Below are 24,453 nucleotides of genomic sequence, written 5' to 3'. Positions count from 1 at the left end.
TTGATTTCAATGGTTGCTACTTTAGTGATATTTATAGATTATAGATATATTGATGATTCCATTAAACAACATTTACGTATAATAAGCGTCAATTTTACCTCAATAATATACTCATAATTGACTTTAATTCACAAAATTTTTGGCAAAATAATTATTCGTATAAAATAATAAGATTTTTGTAAAACAAATATGACGTAGTACGCAAATTATGCAATGTTGTTCCTTGAAACATAATGAAAATTTAGTACTACCTCCGTTCATGAAAGTTCGACTCACTTACTATTCATATGGTCAAAATAAAATACTTTGACCACATTTTATGATTTATACAATCAAAATAAATTTACAAGTTTGAACTTATTATATTCCCCTTAAGATATATTTTTCAAATATCAACTCTTGAAAAATTTTACTTATACATAGCCGAAGTTGTTAATGGTCAAAGATGCTCATTTGAGACCGTGCAAATGCAAAGTGAGTCGAACTTTCAAGACCAGAAGTAGTATCAAATAAATGACTAAAGGCGAATCTAGAGGGACACTTGACAATATAATATAAAGAGTTATCCCTCCAAAATAACTTAAAAAAAAACCTTATTTAAGGACGTTAATATTGGGCCAAATATATATTTCAAACTCTTACGTTCCATTTTTTGGGATAAATCTGTATTTCAAACTCTTACAAACTATTAACATAACCTTAGAATCAAATGATATCACCTAATTGTATGTAACCGGTTTATATTGTGATTCCTTGTATCTGTATGAACATGTGATTGCCCATTAAATTAAATAAGAAACCAATTGAAATAAATAAAAGACTTAAAATATCATAAAGCTAAATCCTTCAATGAAGGCCAAATTACAATTCAATGCAGTTTGCAAAAGCTTAATCCTAATAAATTGCAATTTGCAAGAGCTTAAAATCCAACAAAAGTTAAGTCCAACAATATTTTGGAAACATCAATAAGATACTCGCTCTGATCTAAAAGCCTATTTCTTAATAGTAGTTTGGAATAATTAAGGTAACTAGAACGTCGTTGAAAAAATGATGCACCATTTTATACTATTGCGAATGGGTAGCTCATCACCACAGTCGAATGCCGTAAGATCTTCATGAAGATCATTGATTTGCACGCTATTTTCATCCCGCTTCACCTAAGAGTCAAGCAATTTGCACACCACATAATATCAGGTAAAATGGCAATTACATTTCTTGTAAATAGAAATGGATTAAAGGTTTAGAGAAGATACAATTGATTTTGCATTTGGAGCTTTATGAACAACAAGAAAATCTTCCTACGTACATAACTAAGTACAACATCATATGTTAAGTTATCAAAAAATTTCAACAATTAAGTAAGTAAGTAATTTAATAGTTAAATGAACAACTTAACTCATATCAAAACACTATATGAGTACAAATGTTTATTATATATATATATATATATATATATATATATATATATATATATATATATATATATATATATATATATATCATTAAATACATTACCCAAATTTTCTTTTTTTTAAGGCTTTTTGTATTTAATTTCCACTAATGGTTTGTTCTAGGATCCTTTAGACCTCCCATGTGGCTTCTTCTTGATAGGCGGATCCCTCACGGCCAAAGCATCAACCTTTATGGCTACATATGATGACTCTAGACCACGAGGTTGTAACACAGATGATGAGGTAGGGGCATGTGATGAAGATTCACGATGGGATTGTTTCCATCAAAGCTTATTGCAACAGTTTGTTCCTTCTTGAATCAGCTATACTCATCCACATATGTACGTATCTTTGTAAGCGTGTTAATTACCAAGTCCATCGTTTCATCATTCACCATGGAAGTCGCATCACACAATGGCTCAAATGCATTCATCATCTTATTAAATCGTTTAACTTGAATAGAATCACAAGGATTATGGTATGCAACCATAACCCTTGTGTGTTTGTGTGGGATATCCTTTCTCCATTGGTTTAGGATATAGTTCTCCAAGATGACAAACACCAAATTCTGATCTAGAATTCTAATTGTATGCTTATATAGAATACCATGCATGCATTTCAAATTTGCGACAATGACAGGCGAGGTCACCTCACTAAGCATTGCTATATTAAACAAGACACAGTAAAACCCGTGACAATTAGTTATGATCTCTTCACTGGTTCTCGATAGAATAATCCACACTCGATCCTCAAGCATGTACTCAACAACATTTTCAGAGACAACTTTCTCATCCCGGACAAAACAATATATTATCTTATAGCATTCTTTTTACACTTCTTGGAGTTTTGTGTTGGTGCATAACTTGTGGAAGAGTTTCTCAACCTTAAAACCATTTACTAACCTCCTCAAATATTTAATGCATTGAGCATTTGTGTTAATTTCATCTCATACACGCTTTTCCAAGGCCTTATAATACTTTTATGGAAATTCATACAATTTAGTGTGTTCATTAACAAATCCATCAAAGAAACGACTAATGCTCACAATCTTATGGGTTGTTTTCATCACAACCTAAAAACATTCTTTCATACAAGAAGGAACCAACCTATGACTTTCCTTGTGGAGGCTTTCAAGCCACTCATTACCTTCTAGTTTGTAATCAGTTAAGAGTTCACCCCCAACGTTTGTGGAACTCTTCAGTGGTAAAACTCTCATACACAATAGCTTTAAGTGGATTCTTGAACTCATCATCAAACCTTCATATTAAGGAGATAAAGAATTGGTAGTGAATTTATTAATCAAAGAACACACAGAATAGGAAAAATTGGTCACGCACTATATTTCAACAACCATAAAATTCAATCAACATATATTATATAACAATATGATCATAAAAAATGAATAATTATAGACATATTATACACAAGTCATAATGAGAAAGCTACTCCCCATATAACTAATTAACATTCCCATCATCTATAAAACAAATTGATTACTTTAACTCGTCTATAAAACTGATCATCAATATGATGTTGAAACCAAAACTATGATATGTTATCTCTTTAAACATACCATCATCATTTTATTCAAACAGTAGAATTAACTAAAAAAAGGATAAAAGCAATATATTTGCATAAACAGATCAACACTTTGAGGTGAAACAAAAACTAGGGTATCACCTGACCAAAATTATATACATATAGAATATGAAAACTATATAATTCATTTAAAATACCATTTTGAATTAGATTAATGATTACTTTGAGGCAATTTATGAAACTAGTAAAACAGATAAACTACTGTGAATCATGAACTGAGTATTCGATATGACAAAAGGCAAAATACTCTAATACAAGTAGCTATTGAATAGCCAAATTATTTGTGCAAAGCAAGCTATAATAAAAAAAACCAAAGCGTAAACCTTAAACCACTAGAAAAGATATTAATAGAAAGACCAATTATTTGGACTTACCTTGCACACTTGTCAAGTTTTTCGGGTATCTTATTCATGATGTGCTAAATACACCAACGGTGATGAGTTGATGGCATGATCTTGTGAGTGGCTTACACATGGCCGCAACTTGATATGTCAATATGACACGTGGAGGTTGGTCATTCATAGATGCTAACCACTGTTTAAAAATCCAACGGAAAGTGTCACAATCCTCATGTGATACCAAAGCACACCCTGATAACATGGAATTTATGTGATGGTTTACTCCCACTAAGTTAAAAAAGCAGGAGCTCATTTTCATTAGTTAAATAGGTCGCATCAAAGCATACAACGTCTTCAAAGTCTTTTTAGGCAGCACGACTTCTAGCATCCGCCCATAGAACATCTTTCAAATGACCTTAACCTCAGCGAATAGTAGAAATTCTGGTTGCTAGATTGCATCTTTTAAAAGTATTCAAACATTGCCTCTAAGTCACCCCCAACCATCTTCAGACACCTAGACTTGTAAACCTCATGTTGTAAGTCTTTAACAGTCAGTGGCATGTTTTCCATCCCATTCATCTCTATCGTCATGCACCCATGGATTTGTGATACAGGTCAAGTACACCCTCATCAAAATAATTCAGTAACTTCTTTTGAACATTTGAGGTCATATGCTTCATGAAGTACTCCTTCACAAGTATAAACTTTCTCGGAGTTGGATTATTTTTTTGTTTTTTTTATTCAACTGAGGATGAACATCCAAACAAAAAGAAAGAAAGTGTACAAGAAAATAAACAAGCACACACTAACTCAGAGCTGGATTATGAGTATGCTCTAACTCCACCTTCCTCAAATTCTAATTCCCTTAGCTTCCTCATTAACACTATCATACACCATTGCTTTACGTTCACATTTTTTTGAGGTCGATCATCTTTCCATGGCGTAATAATTCATCCTCCCCTAGAACACCTCCACCTACTCCACTTGATCCATAAACATCCATCACCAACCTTAGCCTTTTTCCGCGCTTCCCTTATCGCCCTCATGTCTGGTCGACCCTAACACTCACACCTCCACGTAGTTGCTATTCTCGTTTTTTTCACCAGTCTTAGAATTAACACCAAGGATAAGTATATCAACAATTAGTGGCTATATGTGCATCATTTCTTTGATCAATGTCACCATCAACACAAGTAACTCCAAAACTATCTTCAATTAAAATTTCATCAAGACCACCCTCTATATCATTACCTTTAGGCTTCACGCCACTATCCCTATCAACCACAACAAGGACACTGCCCCTACAAACCATAGGTCACGCATTGTCTGTGTGGAAAAAATGTGTTGAAAATTATAAAAAAATAATTATAGTTTTTTTTTTTTAATTTTTTTACGAGAAGAAAAAGGATTTCATTAATGAAAGATAGCCAAACGACACTTACAAACAATTCCTAAGAAATCTAAAATTCCAATACAAGTACAAATCACCTTAGAACTAGTTACATCGCAGATTCGATCAACGATCGCTTTAATAAAATATTTCATCTGAAGCAATACAATTTGTGAGTTAGCACTAATTCGGCTTGAGATCCACGGATGAGTAGTTGTTTGGGTGAAGAAACTCATATGACCTTCTAGATACTTTCGAAGACGATGAAACCCTAGATTTTCAGTCTTTAGCACACGAAAAAATAAAAAAAAATAAGCCTAATTGAATAAACCCCATTATAATGATGGGATCCATTTATTGAAAGCAACTAAAAAGTTTTTTGGGGCTTAACACCGGTAAAACCATCGGTGGAAGCCCCTACAAAAATTTACAATTGAGATCAGAAGAAAAGAGATGGAAGAGAAGAGAACAAAGGAGAAGAGTGAAGGAAAACCTTCAAAAAAGTAGAAAAAATCTAGCAATGGAGGCTAGAAAAACCTTTCCAAGGGAAAAGCCTAGAGGGAGCCAAAAAAACCCTCTTAAGGAGAAAGCCTAGGGGGAATAGTAATAATAACAATATTTACAACTACAACAAAACTGTACAATATTAAGTTAGTTTATTCTAAATTGCACAATCATTACACACATGATAATTAAATCCAAAGTTACTTTCAACTTCCAAATACAAATTAATTACATTTTAATTTTAAAATTGTTACCAGAACCCTACACACCATCTCTGAATAATTTTATTTAATCAATTGTGCTCAAATGAATTCAACAAACTTATTATCAATATATATACTTCGACTAATTCTAAAACTAATTAGCAGTAACCTGAATTTATTATCAATATTCTTCAAAATTTAGTATCTATATACATCGAATATTTCTACACCAGATGGTTGCTCCATAAACAATATTAAGCTCTATAAACAAATTTCCAAAAAACACACATCTTTATATACAAATATCAACAAATAATATTCTACGCATTCCTAAACAATTCCAAATTTCAATAGCATTGCTTTGATCTTCACATATCTACATCGCATATCGTACATGCAAATTAATGAATAAGGAAACATAAAATTAAGTAAACAATACAGTAACAATTATAATATACAGTAATGAATCGAAAATTACCACCCATGAATTCGATAGTTAATCAGAAAAACATGTAAAACATACCTTCCATGAATCGAAGCTAACACAAACATGAACGGACACAACCTAACTACTAAGAAATGCTACGACCAACAGCATGAAACGTTGCGACAAACATTGTTGACTTACAGGGAAAGCTTTGACACAGTCGAGGTTTTTGGCCAGAAAAGTGGTTCGAATATTAGTGACAAGGAAAACTTTATCAACAGTTAATTTACCTCTAATGGAGCGATGTTTCCAAAGTAAACGTCGCTGACACCTTTGCAAACGGCTGCCAATCTAAATCAGCAAATACAATCATCGACAAAGTTAGGTAAGCACAACGAACTCAGCTACTGCACATGTAACCTTATTGGATTCTTGCCCAAGATTTGCAATAAATTCACAATAATGCCATTTGAGAGACAACTAATGTTCCTCTACTAGAGAAATTGGGGGCGTGCTCGTCAGATATAGTGATTATATAAATCTTATAACCCACATGTTTAAAAAAAAGAACATAACTTTTACATATTTTGCCTTTATTGCAAAACACATTCACTCAACCATTTCAAACTCAACCCGACCCTACTTGACTCTCGAGCAATAGTTTTAACCACAGATGGAGCAAAAAATATACTGTAACAAAAAATTATTGGGAGGGAGGTACAAGAATTCAAGAAACCCGTTGATATGACTATATGAGTTACTCCGTATTGTAAAGGGGTTGTAATTGGTTGTATGGAAATCGTTTTTAAAACGTGCAAAGCTGAAGTTTGGCAATGGAAATAACCAAACCAAAAAACTGAGTAATAAACGATTAAACGGCTCAAACTAATTCGTGTCATCAAAATTTTTTCATTTCCCCACTTATTTTCCCCCCTTTCTCAACTCTCTCTCTCCTCGTTTGTTTAATTTCTTGCCCTAATTAAGAAGATCTGCGCTTTTTTCTAGGGCTTTCTTGATCCTAATTTCTAGCCCTAATTTTGATTGTTTTCTCCAAATGTTCGTTCTATTCTGTTCAATTCAACTTCAGCTTAATTGAGGTCAGGTATTTGATTTTTGTAGTGATTTTTTTTTTGAATTTATTATTAATTTCTAACTTGATCTGGGTTTTGTGAGTCTTGCATTGTTTGTAGATTTGCACTTTTTTGTTCAATGTTTCAATTTAGTGTTAAAAATTTGAAGAATAACTCAATTGAAGGTGTTAATTTCAGGATACCTGCAATGTGACGAAGAACAACGGTTGAATTAAGACATTTTTAATTCATTTTCAATTGTTCAAGGATGTTTTCGCTTAATTTGAGTTGAATCTTGTTTTGAGTTGTGTTTGAAGGGGGCAAATTGCTGTCTGATTTGTTCTTTTAGTTGCTGTAATGGATAATACAGGCTCCGTTGATGTAATTTTGGAGTTTTTGCAAAAGAATGGATTTTCTCGGGCTGAGGCGGCACTGCGCAACGAGTTGGGTAACCGGCCCGATAATAATGGGTTCCAGAAATTAACCCTTGAAGAGGAAAGGGGTCAGAAGGCAGTAGAAGAGAATGTGAAGTCGATACCGGTTCGAAATCACGAATCTGGTTCTTGGAACAGTTGTGATGTTTCTAAAGAGCTTATTGTCAAAGAAATAGAGTGTGGGAGTACTAGTCTTGGTAAGAAGAGTAAGTGGAACTCAAACACAACCAATGTCGAACATAGAACTTCTGGTGAAACAGCCCGAGTAAGGGAGAAAAACTTCTCTTTCTCGAAAGAATCTGATGACACTGTGCTTGATTTATGTACTTGGAGGTATAGTCAAAACAACGGCGCTGGGGAGCCCTGTAAAAGCAGCAGTAGTAATGTGAATTCTGGTGTTCTTGAGTTGCAGAATAGTGAGTCATCTAATGCAGGGAAAGTTGATTTGCGACCTGATAATGATAGTGCTTTCCCGGAAAAGCGATTGACCTGGGTTTCTAGCTCTGGTAAAGCGAGTGTGGATACAAATTACAAGACTACCCAACCAAGTGAGCTTAAAGATGTTGACAAACGAAAACGAAATGACATTATGCAGTCTAAAAGCAATTTTGGAGATGAATTGGATTCCAGAAATGAAGAGGCTTCGAATTCCTCATCAGGTCAATGGAATGAATGTGCAGTGAAGACTGTCCTGTCGTTTTCTAACATCGATGTTCCAACCACCAGTGATAGTGTTGCTGATTCTGGCACTAAGGAAGGTTTTAGAAAACCAGACATGGTTGACATTAGAGCAGCTATTAAGGAGCAAGTGGATGAGGTTGGAAGATCTCTATATCTCGCAAAGCTTCATGGGACGTGTGACAAAAAGGATCATGACTATTCGGGTTTCTCTCTGGTCTCTGAAAGTCAGAAGGAAGATTACCCAAGGTTGCCTCCTGTTAGACTCAAGTCAGAAGATAAGCCTCTGAGTGCTAATTGGGAGGAGAGATTTGATAATGATGGACCCAGCTTGAAGTTAGGTAGTGCTGATACTACTTATCTTTTAGGTTCGTATTTGGATGTTCCCGTTGGCCAAGAGATAAGCTCATCAGGTTAGCTTGTCAATTTTTATTTATTACAATCCAGTACAACTGTTTAAACCTTAGTTGCATATGTATGCCAACTTTAATATATTTCCTTTCTAGATGCACAATGATGTGTTGTTCTAAAGCTTCTCCAGTACATGTTCAGTTCTTGGAATAATCAGTTATATTGCAATTTAAATTTTTTGACAGGCCTCTGACTTTTTCATCTGAAAAGAATGAATGTGTTTAATAACTTAGTTATAATCAATTTGGGGCCTCATGCCCTTAGTTACTCATAAAAGTTCCAGCTTCTGATGGATAATGATCTCATGAAGGAAAACATGGAGCTTTTTGTTTTTTATTTTTTGGGGTTGGGGGGGGGGGGGGTGGGTTCTAATTTCCTGTGGCTTGTTTATTGTGGGACCTTGCATGGGATTAGGTAAATTTACTGAAATAGTAAAATATATGTCAGTAAACATTGGTAGGCAACCTACGATGCTAAGAATGAGAGGGTGTAGCAGATCACTTCCTAACTACCCAGATAGGGTCATGGATTGAAAATGGGCATAAATCCTAGTGTTATACATGCTTAGGATCCATTTGGGACATAGGGACATTGTTCTGAATTTGGACTAGTTATTTGGCAATACAAGTTACATGACATGTGCTCCTAATATTTGTAAAACTTGTGTATATGCCTTTCATGATACACATATATATATGCACATAATTCAGGCTGACTTGTTTGCTAGATATATAGGATAATCTAATGTCAAGCTCATTTGAACTCTATAACTTAACTTTCTCCTTTCTCCTCTCTGCTTTCTGTTTTTGTAATTACTTTTCACTAGGATGTGCGCTAGATTAACAAGAAAGGGAAGCAAAATTGTTGGGTATGGGTTTAATCTCCTCGTCAATGTGTGGAGTGTTCAACATTATAAAATAAAGAGTAAAATAAAGAGTCTAGCTTTTTAAAGGTGATAGTAGGTTTTATTTTCCTTCTGTAATTGCAGAGTAATAGCTTGCCCTTTCCGATTCTCTTTCCTGTGCCAAGTTGTGACTACCACCTCCACAAACTCACCTCCTCTGTGATATAGACCACAATTGGTTCCCATTACCCCTTGACTCATTCCTATCCTTCAAAGCTTGGATTTAGCTATAAAAAATATGTAGGAATGTTGTCTTGAGCTTTAAGGTTCCATGTGTTTGATGGATGTAATGTTGTATTTTCATCAAGAAGGTTATTCTTTGAAGTTCTTAGAAATTTTGTGTCACATTGTACGCTGTATAAAATTATTTGAAGAGGTATGTGTGTTTGGGCTGTTTTGATATCATCTTGGCCACTGTCATTGTCTTTGAGCATGTTGATTTTAATGGCTGTATTATACAATTCTATTTAAGGTCCAATTTGTCGTGGGGATATCTATCTAGAGGCTGGACCTACATAGTTTCTGAGATTTGATGGTTTTATAGTGATTTGAAGTGTCGAGTTGCTGTACCAGATCTTGATTACTTAGATTAAGCATGGGTATTATACTATTATGGGGTAAACATTCAAAATGAAGAAATTGGTTGGGGGATAGCCAACCTAAAAAGGTATCTTAATCATCAACCTAAAAAGGTATCTTAATCATCAAATATTGTAACATATTGCACTTCATTCTGGATTATCAAGCTTTTCTTTTGGGCTGTTCATATTTTTTCCAAAATTTAAAATAACAAAAAAGTGAGAACTTGGGTTTTCATTGTATTCAACTATCAAATCTTCTTCTATGGAAAGCATTTTGATCTGGTTTCAATAAAAGAAGTGATTTCACAAAGGTCGAGCCTTTTAGAGCCTGGAATCATAATGTTTTGCTCGATTAAACTGGTATATGTATTTCTTGTCTCTTGATCTTCATGGGAAGCATGGAATATTAGTGCCTATACAAGGATCCAGTCTGTGATTTAAAACATGGAGAAAGGAGAGCTTGTTGTGGGATAAGAGGTGGAATTTGGGGACATGAGGTGTGGGGCCAGCAAGATTGAATGGTTGTCTCAGTATCTCAAGGAGATGTCTCTTATCATCTGCAAATCAGGTCTATGATTTAACTCTTTCCAAGGTCTCAAAACCGAGGAGTTCCATGACGTGTGTTCTAATGAATCGAAATGATGCGTTGATCGCAAACTGTGTCGCGATACACATATAATGTTATTTTATAAAAAAAAATTATTTTCATTGTGTGTTATTAGAGTATATTAGTAGGCTTAGAGCCGTCATAGAGAAGAATGGGTAATCTTTCACTATATCTTTATATAGCAAGTAACTTTGTTAGTGAAACACGTGATGTAGCGTTCATTGCAACTATATGTTTCCCCTTTGCTGCCGAATAAATTGTGGTCAGTATTTTCTTTTCTTTTTTTTTTAAAAAAAAAATAAATTGGAAACCGAAAATTTGTCATGTGTAGTAATGTTTTAGATACGCTCAGTTTTGCTATTTTGATGGGTTTATCCTCTTACTGCTTTTTTTCATTTGTGTCAATCTGTATGCTGTGTGCCTGTGGAATGATGCTTGGAAAAAACATCATTTGTTAATTGCTTGACGAATTCCAAATTTGGCATGGGAACTGAATCTTGCTTTTGTTGTCTGTTCAATTATTCATCTGTGCATTTTTTTCTTCTTGTTTCTTTTCCCCTTTACTTGATTCCATTTTTATGGTGGACAGCTCCTTATGAAGATTCATGTTAACCCCAAAATGAGTTTGGGACTAAGGCTTTATTTTTGTTGTTGTGGAATCCTAAGTGACTAGTATCTTGCTTGGTTTTACTGAAAAGCTCTTTTGACATTATATAAGATCTAACTTGATATATGATTTAATGATCCAGGTGCGAAAAGAATGACAGGAGGCAATTGGCTATCAGTCAGCCGGGGTATAACAGAAGATGCTTCAGATATGGTATCTGGCTTTGCAACAATTGGTGATGGATTAAGTGAATCTATTGATTACCCTAATGACTACTGGGACTCTGATGAGTATGATGATGACGACGATGTTGGATACATGAGACAACCTATTGAGGATGAGGCTTGGTTTTTAGCTCATGAAATTGACTACCCAAGCGATAATGAAAAAGGAACTGGACATGGGAGTATTCCGGATAATCAAGAAAGAGCTATAACCAAAGTGGAGGAGGATGATCAGTCTTTTGCTGAGGAGGATTCTTATTTTTCCGGTGAGCAATATATTCATTCAAAAAACTTGGAGCCTATATCAGCTTCAGATGATCCTATTGGACTGTCTGTTACAGAGGTGTATGAGAAAGCTGATGGTAATGATATAATTGCTCATTATGATGGGCAGTTAATGGATGAAGAGGAACTGAACCTGATGCGTTCTGAACCTGTATGGCAAGGCTTCGTGACACAGTCAGATGACATGATCATGTTGGGGGATGGCAAGGTTATGAATGAATTTGGAAGGTCTGTGCTGGATGATGGGTGCATTGATGATGACCAGCATGGTTCTGTTAGATCAATTGGTGTGGGAATCAACAGTGATGTTGCTGACTTTGGCAGTGAAGTACGTGACAGTTTAATTGGTGGAAGTAGTGAAGGGGACTTTGAGTACTTTCATGAACATGAAATTGGATTAGGTGCATCTAAGCATCCTCAAATTAGGACAATCAAGGACAGGAAGAAAGCATCCAGGCATGATTCTGATAAATATTTGCTGGAAGCTGATAAAGATACATGCTTACAACTCAGAAGTCATTCAGATGTGGGGTTTTCATTTGCTCCTCCTGCGAGAGGTGAGCCTGCAGGTTCTAGTAAACCTATGTGGTCAAGCAACAACAATAGTGTGGGCGATGAACATAATGATTGTATAAGAAACGATGGTATGCTTGCATCATGGAAACATAAAAGTAGTGGTTCTTCACCTGCCCGGAGTCCTGAAGATGAAACTAATGCTCCTGTTGTAAGATCAGCAGAATCAACTCCTTCTACACTCTCAGACTATGCGTATGTTGAAAAGGAGCGTGTGAAAAGGGCAGATGATGAAAAGACAGCAAGTATGAGAGAAGATGATGTTGGACCATGTTTAGAGGATGAAGAAGCTGCTGCTGTTCAGGAACAAGTAAGGCAGATAAAGGCCCAGGAAGAGGAATTTGAGACTTTCAATTTGAAAATAGTGCATAGAAAGAACAGGTAAATCCTTTCTTGCAAAAGAACTTTTGGATCTTTTATTCTATGTATCATATATAACGAGAAATTTGAGGAATTTGTCTTCCTATTGTTATCGCAGTCAGTTTTGAATCCAACTAATTCTGCTTCTTGTTATGATTTAAGAGTTTTCTTGATGTGAAGTGTAAGGGAAATGACATAATGAATGGGTTGTAAGTTGTAAGAGCTGATATAGTTCGGAAATGGCTTATAAAATTGTTGGTGTTTTAGAAAAAATGATGTATCTCAACAACCTATCATGAAATTGTGAGGGAATTACATACTCAGTGATGGCCAATTGGCCATTCATGATGTAACAGCCTTTAAATATCTTGATTTTATAAATTTGCATATGCGTCTAATGTAGGATTTAGGCCTGAATCATTTTTGCTTCTCTAATCCACTCTGGTACTGTGCACTTACATTAAACTTACTCTGGCCTGTCTTTGGACATGAAGTTATTATGTTTTAAATCCACTGAATATTCTTTATATAAATCTCACATGCTTTTATATTTTTCCCTCAAAACACAGAAAATAAAATAGTAGTTAAAAGGGAAAAGGAATTGTGCATAGTGCATGGTCAAAACCATAATGATGAGTGGTGAACCTTTGGTAAATTTGATGTCAGATAATTTTCCCAGTGTCAAGAAATGAAGTGATATAGAGGTATGTTGACAAGAAGATTTGAACAAACCTCAGAAGGGTGGTCAGACATGGCTTTTGGCAGAAATTGTGAGGGTGAGAGAATAGCAGTGGAGCCCCTTTATTGATGTAGGACTCTTCCATTCTGTTTACTTTTTCTAGACAAACCATTCTATGCGATCTTGGTGCAGGAAGTGTTCTTGTTGCTTCAATTTTTTTTGCTAGCCTGAATTCAAAAATGCTGATCTGAGATGGACTAAATTTTTTTCATTGGAACTTATGTCGTGATAAGCTAATAACACATACTCTTTCCATCCACATCATATGTCCGGATAACTTTTATGGTTTTTACCTTTTACCATTAATTCTATTTTTTTTATTATTTTTTGTAGTTGCAGTTTAGTTTTATATAAAGTACTTATCAAAATTGGTCTCAAGTCTAGCAGCCATTCTCTCTTTGTAGAATATTTTCTGCTCATCTTACCCCTGTTTCTTTCTTTAGGGTTTGGAATGGTGATAATCTAATTTGGAATTTGCATTTAAGGAGGTTGCCTTGTGTGTGGTAGGCAGATTTGTCAGGATCTTACTATTTTGACGGGTATCTTTGATTCTGTCTGTGTCTTTCTTTAGGGTTTGGAATGGTGATAGGGAGTAGGGAGGAACTTACTATTTTGACGGGTATCTTTGATTCTGTCTGTGTCTCTGATTCCCTCGTGTGTGGTACGCGGATTTGTCAGGATCTTTTTCCTGTCGCTCCCTTTATAAACACCTTTGATAATTGCTTATTCATCATCATTTCCTTAGTCTACTTTCTTTTGGAAGGCTAAGTTTCTGAAGAGAATGAAAGGCCTTTTCTGGGTTGGTAGTTTGGGGAAACTCTATACTTGTTATAATCTATAGTTTAGAAGTTCATTTAATGTTCTTTATCATATGTCAACTGAATAAGTTAAGATATGAGATAAAACCTACCAGAAAGCGTTGTTGTTGTCGCGTTGGGGGGTGGGGGGGGGGGGGGGGGGGGGGCGGGAGGAGGTGAGGAAGAGATTGTGCATGTAGTATGGGTTTAGCCTGCATAGTTTATGTATAGCTGATTTTGGTGGCGCTGGTTAATAGCGTGTTGGTGAGGGTGGTAGTGCCTCTGTGTGGGGTTGTATTAGGTTGACGTGGTCATGTTTGGTTGGTTCCTGTGGTGGTTAACTGCCTTTATTTTGGAGTATCATTCTGGTACCGTCAAGAGATGGTGATTAGTTATTACTGAACCTTGCTTACTGAAATTGATTTTTTAAAAAAGAAAAATAAACTAAAAAAAAATAAAGCCAAAGAAAATTAGCTGTTCTGACTGCTTAGAGATGAGTCCTATGAAATAATCTTATTAAGCATGTAATAGTTTTCTTGGTCTATAATTATTGTATGTTTTGCTAATCTACGGATTGAATAATACAATGCATTTTGGCGCAATTTTTCATTAATTTTGCTGCCCTTCACTGACTTGTCTGTGAGGTCAAATTCTCTTGTTGCTTGCAATATACGTTTCTTTAGCATTTATAACTCTCAAACATTTTACTTGTGTACAATGTTTCGTGCTTTTGACTTTGGTGTGCCTGGACTTGCTTTCTTTCCCCAGAACTGGCTTTGAAGAGGACAAAAATTTTCATGTAGTATTAAATTCAGTCATAGCAGGGCGCTACCATGTTACTGAGTATCTAGGATCAGCTGCATTCAGTAAAGCTATTCAAGCACATGACCTGCACACAGGCATGGATGTTTGTGTTAAGATTATCAAGAACAATAAGGATTTTTTTGACCAGAGTCTTGATGAGATAAAGCTTCTCAAGTATGTAAACAAACATGATCCTGCTGACAAGTACCACCTACTTCGGTTGTACGATTATTTCTACTACCGTGTAAGTTACTAATCTTATTATAGTACCTTCCTTTGTTCTTTTATTATTTTCTTTCCACTTTTTATCGTTTTCCATGACGTTTTCAGCATTCATCCCTTTTGTCATTTTATTTGGGTGTGATAACTGTTCCTCCTTTACCATGCATTTTAATACTTATACCCATGCTACCTTTATTTTTATTTCAAGCTATACCTAATGAGATTGTAAACAAAATTATGGAAAGCAAGATATGGACTGAATTGAATTTGGATTGGCACATAAACCAGGACAGAACTAGATCATTAACATATTAAGTTTCCTAAACTTTAGATATATAGAGCCAGAAAACAGAAAAACAAAGTTATTCTTGCACATGGAAATTTAATTCAGTCTGCCATTTAATGTTGATTTTGTATACAAGGGAATATAGAAAAACAATTACCAAGTAATATAAAGTAAGCAAGTGGAGCTTTAAAATGTATCAACAAAAAGGGTTCAAGCCTTACTGTACAGTAACACTAGGTTGGATGATTATTGCAGTTGCGATTTCGAGCCTTGTTCCTTCTTTTGTTGATTCAATTTTTGGTTTACAGTTACACTAGGTTGGACTGTTGGATGATTATTGCAGCTGCGATTTTGGGCCTTGTGCCTTCTTTTGTCGATTCAATTCTTTCTCTAAATTGTCTACAGGCCCAGAGGACCCTCTTCTAAGAAAACAATGACTAACCATAGGTAGAAGGATCATGACCATCCTTTGTCCGAATCTTTGGCTTTAGTCTGTTCTCCAAGTCGTGTCAGAAGTTGCTTCTGAGAATTTCAGTACTTAAATGATTTAGTAATTTTGTGACAATTAACCTTTAGATTATGGAACATAGCCCATCCTTTTTAGGCATTTTCAACAGGTCAAGTTTACTAGGTAGCAGTTCCCCTTAATTGAGCAAATTGTTTTTTGTCTTTCTCCATTCTGGTCTGATCTCTAATTCTCTATACCCCCATATTGGCCCAAAAAGCAAAGTGATCAGCAAGTACATATAGTGGCTATTGGCTTAAATTATGCCCTCCAAGACTGGTGGCTGTATAACTAGAGGTGGAAATTTATTGGTCAGATCTGGTAGTTTACTCAGGTTATTTACAGGCTGAATCTGTTAATTTTCTTCAGGAAGTGGATGTCCATGACGGACCGAAAATTTTTCCTATAGGAACTCTTTTTATTTATTTATTTATTTATTTATTATATACTTATTTATTATAATATTTTTTTAATGCATATAATTTTTTCAAATTCTTCCATTCTCTCTACTACAATGTTACCAACTGATAAATGTGTAATTTATTAGGCTATTTTAATATCTATTGCGAAATTGTAACAATTGAAGGATAAAGAAGTAAATGATTAATTACTGAGCAGAAGGGAGACATACTAGTTAATAGTACAACAAGAGAGGCTATAATGGAGTAAAGTAGTGAACAAAGGAAAAAATCATTAGGGTTTTGCTTACTAGCTTCCAATGTGTGAATTCTGAATGTGAGGTGATTTTGGTGCAATATAATGTTTAAATTCCAAAAATATTCACTTGTTTATTTCACCATTAATGCTTAGATACGAGGGTGCATTCTAGAAATCTTCTTTTGCCTCCCTTCTCCTTTCTTCTTCACGAGTCCAGATGATCATATATTAAACATTGTAATGGAGCTTGGTTGCAGAGTAATCAGTGCAGCTGTTCTGTGGTGTATAGTTAGGGTGAGTTGACAGCCAGTGTATAAAGCATGTTGAATTGGGACAAAGTTTGATGCTGATAAGGTAAATGGGAGAAGTACACATAGCAACACTTTAACCTTTCTATACATCCAAACAAGCATTTCTTAGGACGTACAATATTTATAAACTTTTTAACCAACTGGTACATCCCTATGCCTTCCCTTCCACTTTCCTTTCCACCATCACCTTGTAGCCACTAATTCTTTGAAACAAGTTTTCTAATGCACAACATATTTATCAGGTTGCTTAATATGTTTCTTTTAGTCTTTGACGTGCTTTTCAGTGGTGATGTTTGTAGAACATAACCTGTACTTTCTGCCTTGTTTATTTGGTCTTCAAACTGAATGTCCATATACCTATATGTCAATATTCACTAGAGTTTCTCCAATAATTTCAAAAACAGTGTAACCTGCCAAATTCAAGTTTGATATTAAGGTCTCCAGTTTCTTGCTTTATAAATGGTACGAGCTAACAAAATAATTTGTTGTTGCAGGAACATTTGTTAATTGTTTGTGAACTACTCAAGGCAAACTTGTACGAGTTTCACAAGTTTAACAGAGAATCTGGTGGGGAGGTCTATTTTACTATGCCAAGATTGCAGGTTGAGAGAGTGCTACTTTGTGGTTGTACATTTTTGTAGCATGATTTGGAGCTCTTTTAATATTATAATTCTTATTTATGCAGTCAATAACAATTCAAGTTTTGGAGGCACTTCAGTTCTTGCATGGCCTTGGATTAATACATTGTGACTTGAAGCCTGAGAATATTCTAGTTAAAAGCTATAGCAGATGTGAAGTGAAAGTTATTGATCTGGGAAGCAGCTGTTTTGAAACAGATCATCTATGCTCATATGTTCAGTCGAGGTCATACCGAGCGCCAGAGGTCATATTAGGCTTGCCGTATGACAAAAAGATAGATGTATGGTCTCTCGGTTGCATCTTGGCAGAACTTTGCACAGGCAATGTAAGTTCCCAGGGTGTTGAATCTGTTTTACTTTGCTGACATACTTATTATGGTTACATATATGCAATAGTTGGTGTTTATACTATATGATACATTATGTTACTTTGGCTTTGCTCTGTTCATCTTAAAATAAGAATCTAGAAATAAAAGTTCATTTAAGTTTATATGACTTCCAATAAGTTTGTATGAGGCTGCGCAAGTTCAATTGATAACTCTTACTAAATCAGCCATTCTTGACATTATTGGTGGACATGTGTCAATTTCTCATAAAAAATTTTCCTGCCTAAACAACTCTAGACATCTTTTTCTATCCCTATATATATATTTTTCCATGTTCCAAGATTGAAAACTTTAAAAAGTAATGACTACCCTCTTTGGATAAAAAATAAAATACTATTTTAATGCTACGCCACAGGGCTAACCTAGTTCACAACTAAAATAAGATCAAATAAGCATTTCATTTATATAATCATGTCATCTTCTTCTTAATACCTGTTGTAGTCAGTTATATGTGCACTTAGTGTTATCACTGCTGACTTGATAACGAGACTTTCTAGGATCATCTATAAACTCATGGTCCAACAATAACAATTGCAGTGTTTTTTTTGGTTGTAGCCAACACTGTATTCTGTAAATGCTCTAAATACTCCAAAGAACTTTTCTCAAAAAAAAAAAAAAAAAAAAAAATTAACTCCAAAGAATTATATTATGCCAAAATTTGTCAAGCTGAGTCATTCTACTTTAAAGAGCTTGAAACCACCACTATCATGAAATCATAGTATGGAATGCAGACCTTGCATTAAAGTTGAGGCTTCTTTTGGTAAATAAGAACATCAACCAGCTATGGAGCTGTGAGGCATAGAGCAGTGTTCCTGGCGTCCTTATTTTTATTATTATAAATTTTTTTATACTGTCTTTCAGTTTTGCTGATGACCTTTCTATACTACTCTCTCAAGTTCTATCTATTATCATTTTACCTTGAAGGATAGTACATAATGTTTAAAGATTCTTAGTAAATTTGTTTTAGCTTTAATCTTTTTTGCATGTTTTTGTACTGGGATAAAATCTTCTAGATTTAGCAGAGTTTGTACTAATGAAAATTGTCTTATAGGTCCTTTTCCAAAACGATTCTCCAGCAACATTACTTGCTCGGGTTATTGGGATCATTGGCCCCATTGACCAAGACATGCTTGCAAAGGGAAGAGATACATACAAATATTTTACCAAGAATCACATGCTTTATGAACGAAACCAGGTAAGTAATTGTTTTGCTTTATCCTTAAGATACAAAATCCAAAGTGGAAATGCCATTTAATAATGCATGTTTCTACTACAGTGTCCTCTTTGTGAGCCTGGTATGTACAAATATCTAATTTGTTGTCTTGAGCAAGTTCTTAACTTTGAAATTGATGGATGTTAGGCATTTATAAAAACATTTGTGTCACAAAGAAATCCAGAGTCGAGTCTAGATTAAAAAGTAAATAATTTTTGTTTTATCTTATAATTATTTGCTTCATCATCATTTTAAACTCTCTTTTAAACTTGAATCAAGTAAGGCATGAAAATCTGTTTTATGTTTCAAAGTTTTCAGTTATTTGTCCCTTCAATTACGAAGATGGAGTTGCCATGGAATTTTGGTTGTGTTTTCACTATTTACCTCTTGATTGTTCGATTCTTATAAGTTTGAGGCACACCAGCAGGTTTCTGAAATACTCTGTATCTTCAAACTTTGTGGGATAGACCATGGTGTATTCTGTTTATTTCAAATAGTCATCAAAGTTTACTATATCATTTAGCATAAATGGGAAAATAAACTTTAAAAAGAATCTCTAAGTAAACAATCTTTTAACCTTTTTGACATTGTTTAATCAATTCCTGATGATTGTGATTCGAGCTTATTGGGCGTAAGCTTTTATTAGACTGTTTGATCTGATGTCCAAGGTACCGCAAACTTGGACAAGGGCTTATTGTGTTATATCATAGTGGCCAGATTGTTTTTATTTCTTTTACATTTTCGTTAATGGATATGTTAGTTGAAATAGAGCTTTGGTTTACCAGTGGACACATGTTCCTTTTCAGGAAACAAGCAGACTGGAATATTTGATTCCGAAGAAGACATCCTTAAGGCATCGACTACCAATGGGAGATCAAGGCTTCATAGACTTCGTTGCGCATTTACTTGAAACAAACCCAAGAAAGCGTCCATCTGCATTTGATGCATTGAAGCACCCTTGGCTGTCTTACCCATATGAACCAATATCGTCTTAGAATAGTAAAACGGCTAGGTCTAATGACGAGCAGGTCTTCCACTGAAGTACCTGTGGTAACCTTTTCTGGGCTACAGAGCCTACCACGATCCAGTTCTAACTGATCATCTTTGAAGGGATCTATGATGCCATTTTGTCCTTCTGCTTGGCCTGCTCAGTGCTGCAACAGGTGTTTTCGCTTCTGTTTTGTGTTCTTCCCCAACTTACAGGCTCAAGTTGTATTCTATCTGAAGCTTTGATTTGCTACTAAACTTGTGTTCTTAGGCCAATTAGTTCGCGCTCATTTTTTCATTTTTCACTTTCATTTTTTTTTTTTTTTCTCTCCTGAGGGATGGTTTTTCTTGTCTTTATTTTTTCTTTTATTTTATTGGGGTGGGGAGGTAACACTGTAACAGTGGGAGGACTCTTGGAGTTGGGCGGTTGTAAATGTTGTGAAATGTGATTATCCTTCTAGTTCTAGCATTAGTCGATTATGTTTTTCTTTCTTTCTTTTGTTTTTATTTTTCTTTATATATAGTTTTTTATTTTTTTTTTATTAAATCATTACTACTTCCTCTATTTTATTTCGTGTTACACGTTTTTGCACACATTTACTTAATCTTTATAAATAAATCCGTTTACCCACCTCCATCCCGTCAATTACTAAACTCATACCCATTAACAGACAACCACCTCCTCTACTACCATAGGAGCCAGCTCTACCACCATTACAACCACTATAGCGCTACCTCCACCATTGCCTCGAGCCCTCGACCACCACCTCGAAATTATTAGAAAAAAATTGACACCGTCTAACTGTTCAACTACCAGTACAAAAGAAGAGAGATAATTCAGGAACTAAAGAGAAGAGACAAATCAAGAATCTATCCTTGATAACACAACAAGAGGGAGGGAGAACCAAGGAATAATTCAACCCCTAAGAGATGGTCAAATTAAATTAACTATGGGTTGACTTTGGCACCTCCACTCAATTTGTCGGAAAAACGAAGTGGTAGACCGTAGACTGGTGGATTTTGTTCAATTTAGCGGTGGCGGTTGAGTTTTTGGGTTTCGATGGGGTTAATAATGGTTTCGGAGAGAGCAGTGGAGGTGAGTGAGTGATGAAGGTGATTATTGGTTTCAGTGAGGTTGGTGTTGGGTTTAATAGAGAGCAGTGGACGTTGGTAGTGGTTTGGTGGAGATGGGTGGTGAATTTGGTGAGGTGAGCGGTGGCTACGGCATTAGTAAAGGTGAATGATTTGTTTGATATTCTTGAGAAATTAGGGATGAGTAAGGGTTGAGAGGAGGTTCCTAAACATTTTTTTTTAAATTAAGATACAATGAGGAGTTTAAGTACGTCTTCTCACAAAACCGTGATCTAAACTATCTAACAGTAAAATATAAGAAAATTTGCTATCTAAAAAAGGTTTATATCTTGATGAGTCGGAGTCGAATAGTCGAGGCAACATAGTCTGCTTCCCGATTTCCTTCCTGATAAATGTGCCTTGCCTGGAAGATCGAAAAAAAAGATCCAAGATGGCCTTGACATCCGCTATAAGAATATGAAGTTTCCATGAACAACTGAAGTGACCTTGCAAAATATTAATAACAGTTAGGTTATCACCTTCAATAAAAATGTCAGAAATATTAAAATCCTTAGAAAGGAGGCCATTGCGGAGGGCAATAGCTTCAGCAAGGAAGGCCGGGCAGGAGACCAAATTATAAGTTTGGCTGACCACATAATTACCCTGGTGATCCTCCTGAATGACAACACCTGCAGTTGCAAAAGTCGAAGAAGCAGAACCATCAAAATTAAGTTTAAAAAAACCAAATGGGGGAGGGGACCACGAGACAAAAGGAGAAGGGGTAGACGGGGGAGGCAGAGGGTGAGGTGTAACAGGTAAGCGTATGGCATCAACAAGGGACCGAGATTCGCATTCCTTAAACATAGAGAAAGCGCGGATGAAGATACTATGAATAGTGGCAGGAGAGTTCTTAAAAATAACCGCATTTCGATGCTTCCAAATATACTCCAAAGTAAAATAGCAAACTTAGAAAGGAGCCTAGGTAAATTGGTCTTCAAGGAGCAAAATAAATCATGGATCTGAGTAATCGGTGGGATGCGGCCCAGCCAATTAAGGACAGAAGAAGAAGACCAAAGACTCATAGCAAATGGACAAGAGAGGAAAAGATGATTCTGGGTTTCAGAATGATTAGAAAAAAGAACACAAATCTAGGTACAATCAATATTATGTGAAGATAAAGAATGACGAGTAGGAAGACTTTTATGAAGGATTTGCCAAAGAAAAATCTGAATCTTAGGTGGAATATCTAAATTCCAAATCCACTGAAACTCCCATTTAGAAGAAGGATGAACATGAGAATGAGCTAGCCAGGGAGCAGATTTCACCGTGAACTGAACATCTTTAGAAAGACCCCAACAAGGTTCATCAGGAATATGGGAGGAGGGAAGGGGGATTCCTCTAATAGATTGAACTATGTCATTAGGGAGAACCAAAAGGAGAAGAGGGACGTCCCATATATTATTCTCTGTGATGAACATTTCAACATCGATGTCAATATTCGGAAGCTGATGAACATATCAACATCGATATCAATATTTAGGGTCCAAATTGAGAAAGGCGATAAGGTTAGTGTGGGCACACCAAATATCAACCCAGAACAAGATAGAAGAACCATTCCCCACCTTCTAGCAGAGACCTCTAATTAGAAGAGGGCGTGTTTGGAGGATCTTTTTCCAAATCCAAGAATCTCGAGGTTGAGTACGGTATGTAAGGAAGTGGGATTTACGTAGATACTTAGCAGTAATAGATTGGACCCATAAGTTAGACGGGTCCAACACAATTTTCCACCCAAGTTTAGCTAAGAAAAACGAGTTGATAGCATCCGATTTGCAAAAACCAAGGGCTCCATTGGATTTGTGTTGAAAAATAGTATCCTAAGCAACCATAGGTAAACCCGTTTTTATCGAGGACTGTCTCCAAAAAAATTTTCTATTCAAACTATCAAGAGACGAAGTAATAGAACAGACGAGTAGTGGTCATGGCATAAGAAGGAATGACCTCAAGGTGGCTCTAGATAAGAACAACCTTACTAGCTTTGGAGACTAAGTTGGAAGAGCAGGAGTTCATTTTTTGTATCTGCTTTAGTAAGGATGTGCTGGAAATTATCCTTACTGAATTTAGCAGAATTAAAAAACACATCCAGATAGCGGCCAAGAAAAGATTTAGGGATCATATTAAAATAGCTTGTCAAATTAATTTTGAGCGGTTAGTAACGTATTTGGAAAAGACAACATATGACTTATGGAAATTAATCAGTTGTCCAGAGAGCGAGGCAAATACAACAAGGGTTCTACGTAAAGCATGACAAGAAGTAGGAGTTGCTTTATAAAATAGAAGACTATCATCTACAAAGAGTAAACACAGGATTAGCGAAGCAAAAGGAGAAATTTTAACACCAATACCAAGAGGCTTGTCTTTACTAAGAAGAAGAAAATTTTTGTTGGGTTTCGTGATGTCCGACATCACGCGGAATTAAAACCCATCCCATGACCTGCTCACAAATTAAAACAACTAAAACAAGCATATTAATTAACAATATAATTAATTAACAAGATTGAGAATGACGGATTTACCCTTGATGCGTGCTTCGCTCAACTTGAGCTCTTACTTGAAAGCCTATAGAGCTTCGCACTTGCGATAGCCTTAAACGGCTCACACCCTCAAGATCGACCCGTACGGCCCCTACCCCGGAGCTTAGCCTTAAAGTATTAAGAGCGAAAGTGTTCTTGCTTGTGGAGATCCTTTCAAGCTCACAATTCAAAGTGAATTTTCCAATTCCCAATGATGGGTATTTTTAGGGAAATACCCTTAAGAATTCCAATCTCCCATTAATGTGGGAGAGTTGGTAAAATGGCTTTTTACAATTTAATTTTAATTCAAAAATAAAATAAAAAGCAAAACAATCAACAAACAACAAGTGTCATAAGGAGAGCAAGGGGTTAGGTGAGGACCACAAGGGGGGACCAACCACCCCTTGCTTCCCAAGCAATTCCCTCATAAAGCCGGCCTTCAAGCTAAGCCAACCAGCGCACATGCCACGCGGCACATGGCACCCAGCCTTGGGCACGAAGGTGCACCATGCTGGCGGCGTGGTGCTTGGCTGGGCCTACCAGCATGCGCACATGCTTGTGCGGTCTAGCAGGCGCGCCATCACGCACAACCCGCAGCCCCGCACGCATTGCATGCTTGTG

General features: G+C 35.8%; 1 protein-coding gene across 2 annotated transcripts; it reads left to right on the top strand.

The window, feature by feature from the left end:
* Nucleotides 1–6,779: 6,779 nt before the first annotated feature.
* Nucleotides 6,780–20,914, top strand: LOC145580140 (uncharacterized). 2 transcript variants are annotated; one of them, XM_081637498.1, is made up of 8 exons: nucleotides 6,780–7,009; nucleotides 7,181–8,507; nucleotides 11,347–12,667; nucleotides 14,951–15,230; nucleotides 17,462–17,569; nucleotides 17,653–17,931; nucleotides 19,043–19,186; nucleotides 20,011–20,914. In XM_081637498.1, exons 2-8 carry the CDS (start codon nucleotides 7,340–7,342, stop codon nucleotides 20,197–20,199), a joined length of 3,489 nt encoding a protein of 1,162 aa, XP_081493624.1. In that variant the 5' UTR covers nucleotides 6,780–7,009; nucleotides 7,181–7,339; the 3' UTR covers nucleotides 20,200–20,914. The 2 variants fall into 2 exon arrangements, with proteins under 2 accessions (XP_081493624.1, XP_081493625.1); XM_081637499.1 differs by having other exon boundaries at nucleotides 6,780–7,014.
* Nucleotides 20,915–24,453: the final 3,539 nt, after the last annotated feature.

This window comes from Chenopodium album, chromosome 14 (genome assembly GCF_948465745.1).
Source record: "Chenopodium album chromosome 14, dcCheAlbu1.1, whole genome shotgun sequence".
Classification (NCBI taxonomy): domain Eukaryota; kingdom Viridiplantae; phylum Streptophyta; class Magnoliopsida; order Caryophyllales; family Amaranthaceae; genus Chenopodium; species Chenopodium album.
This window is presented reverse-complemented; position numbering and strand designations above follow the sequence as displayed.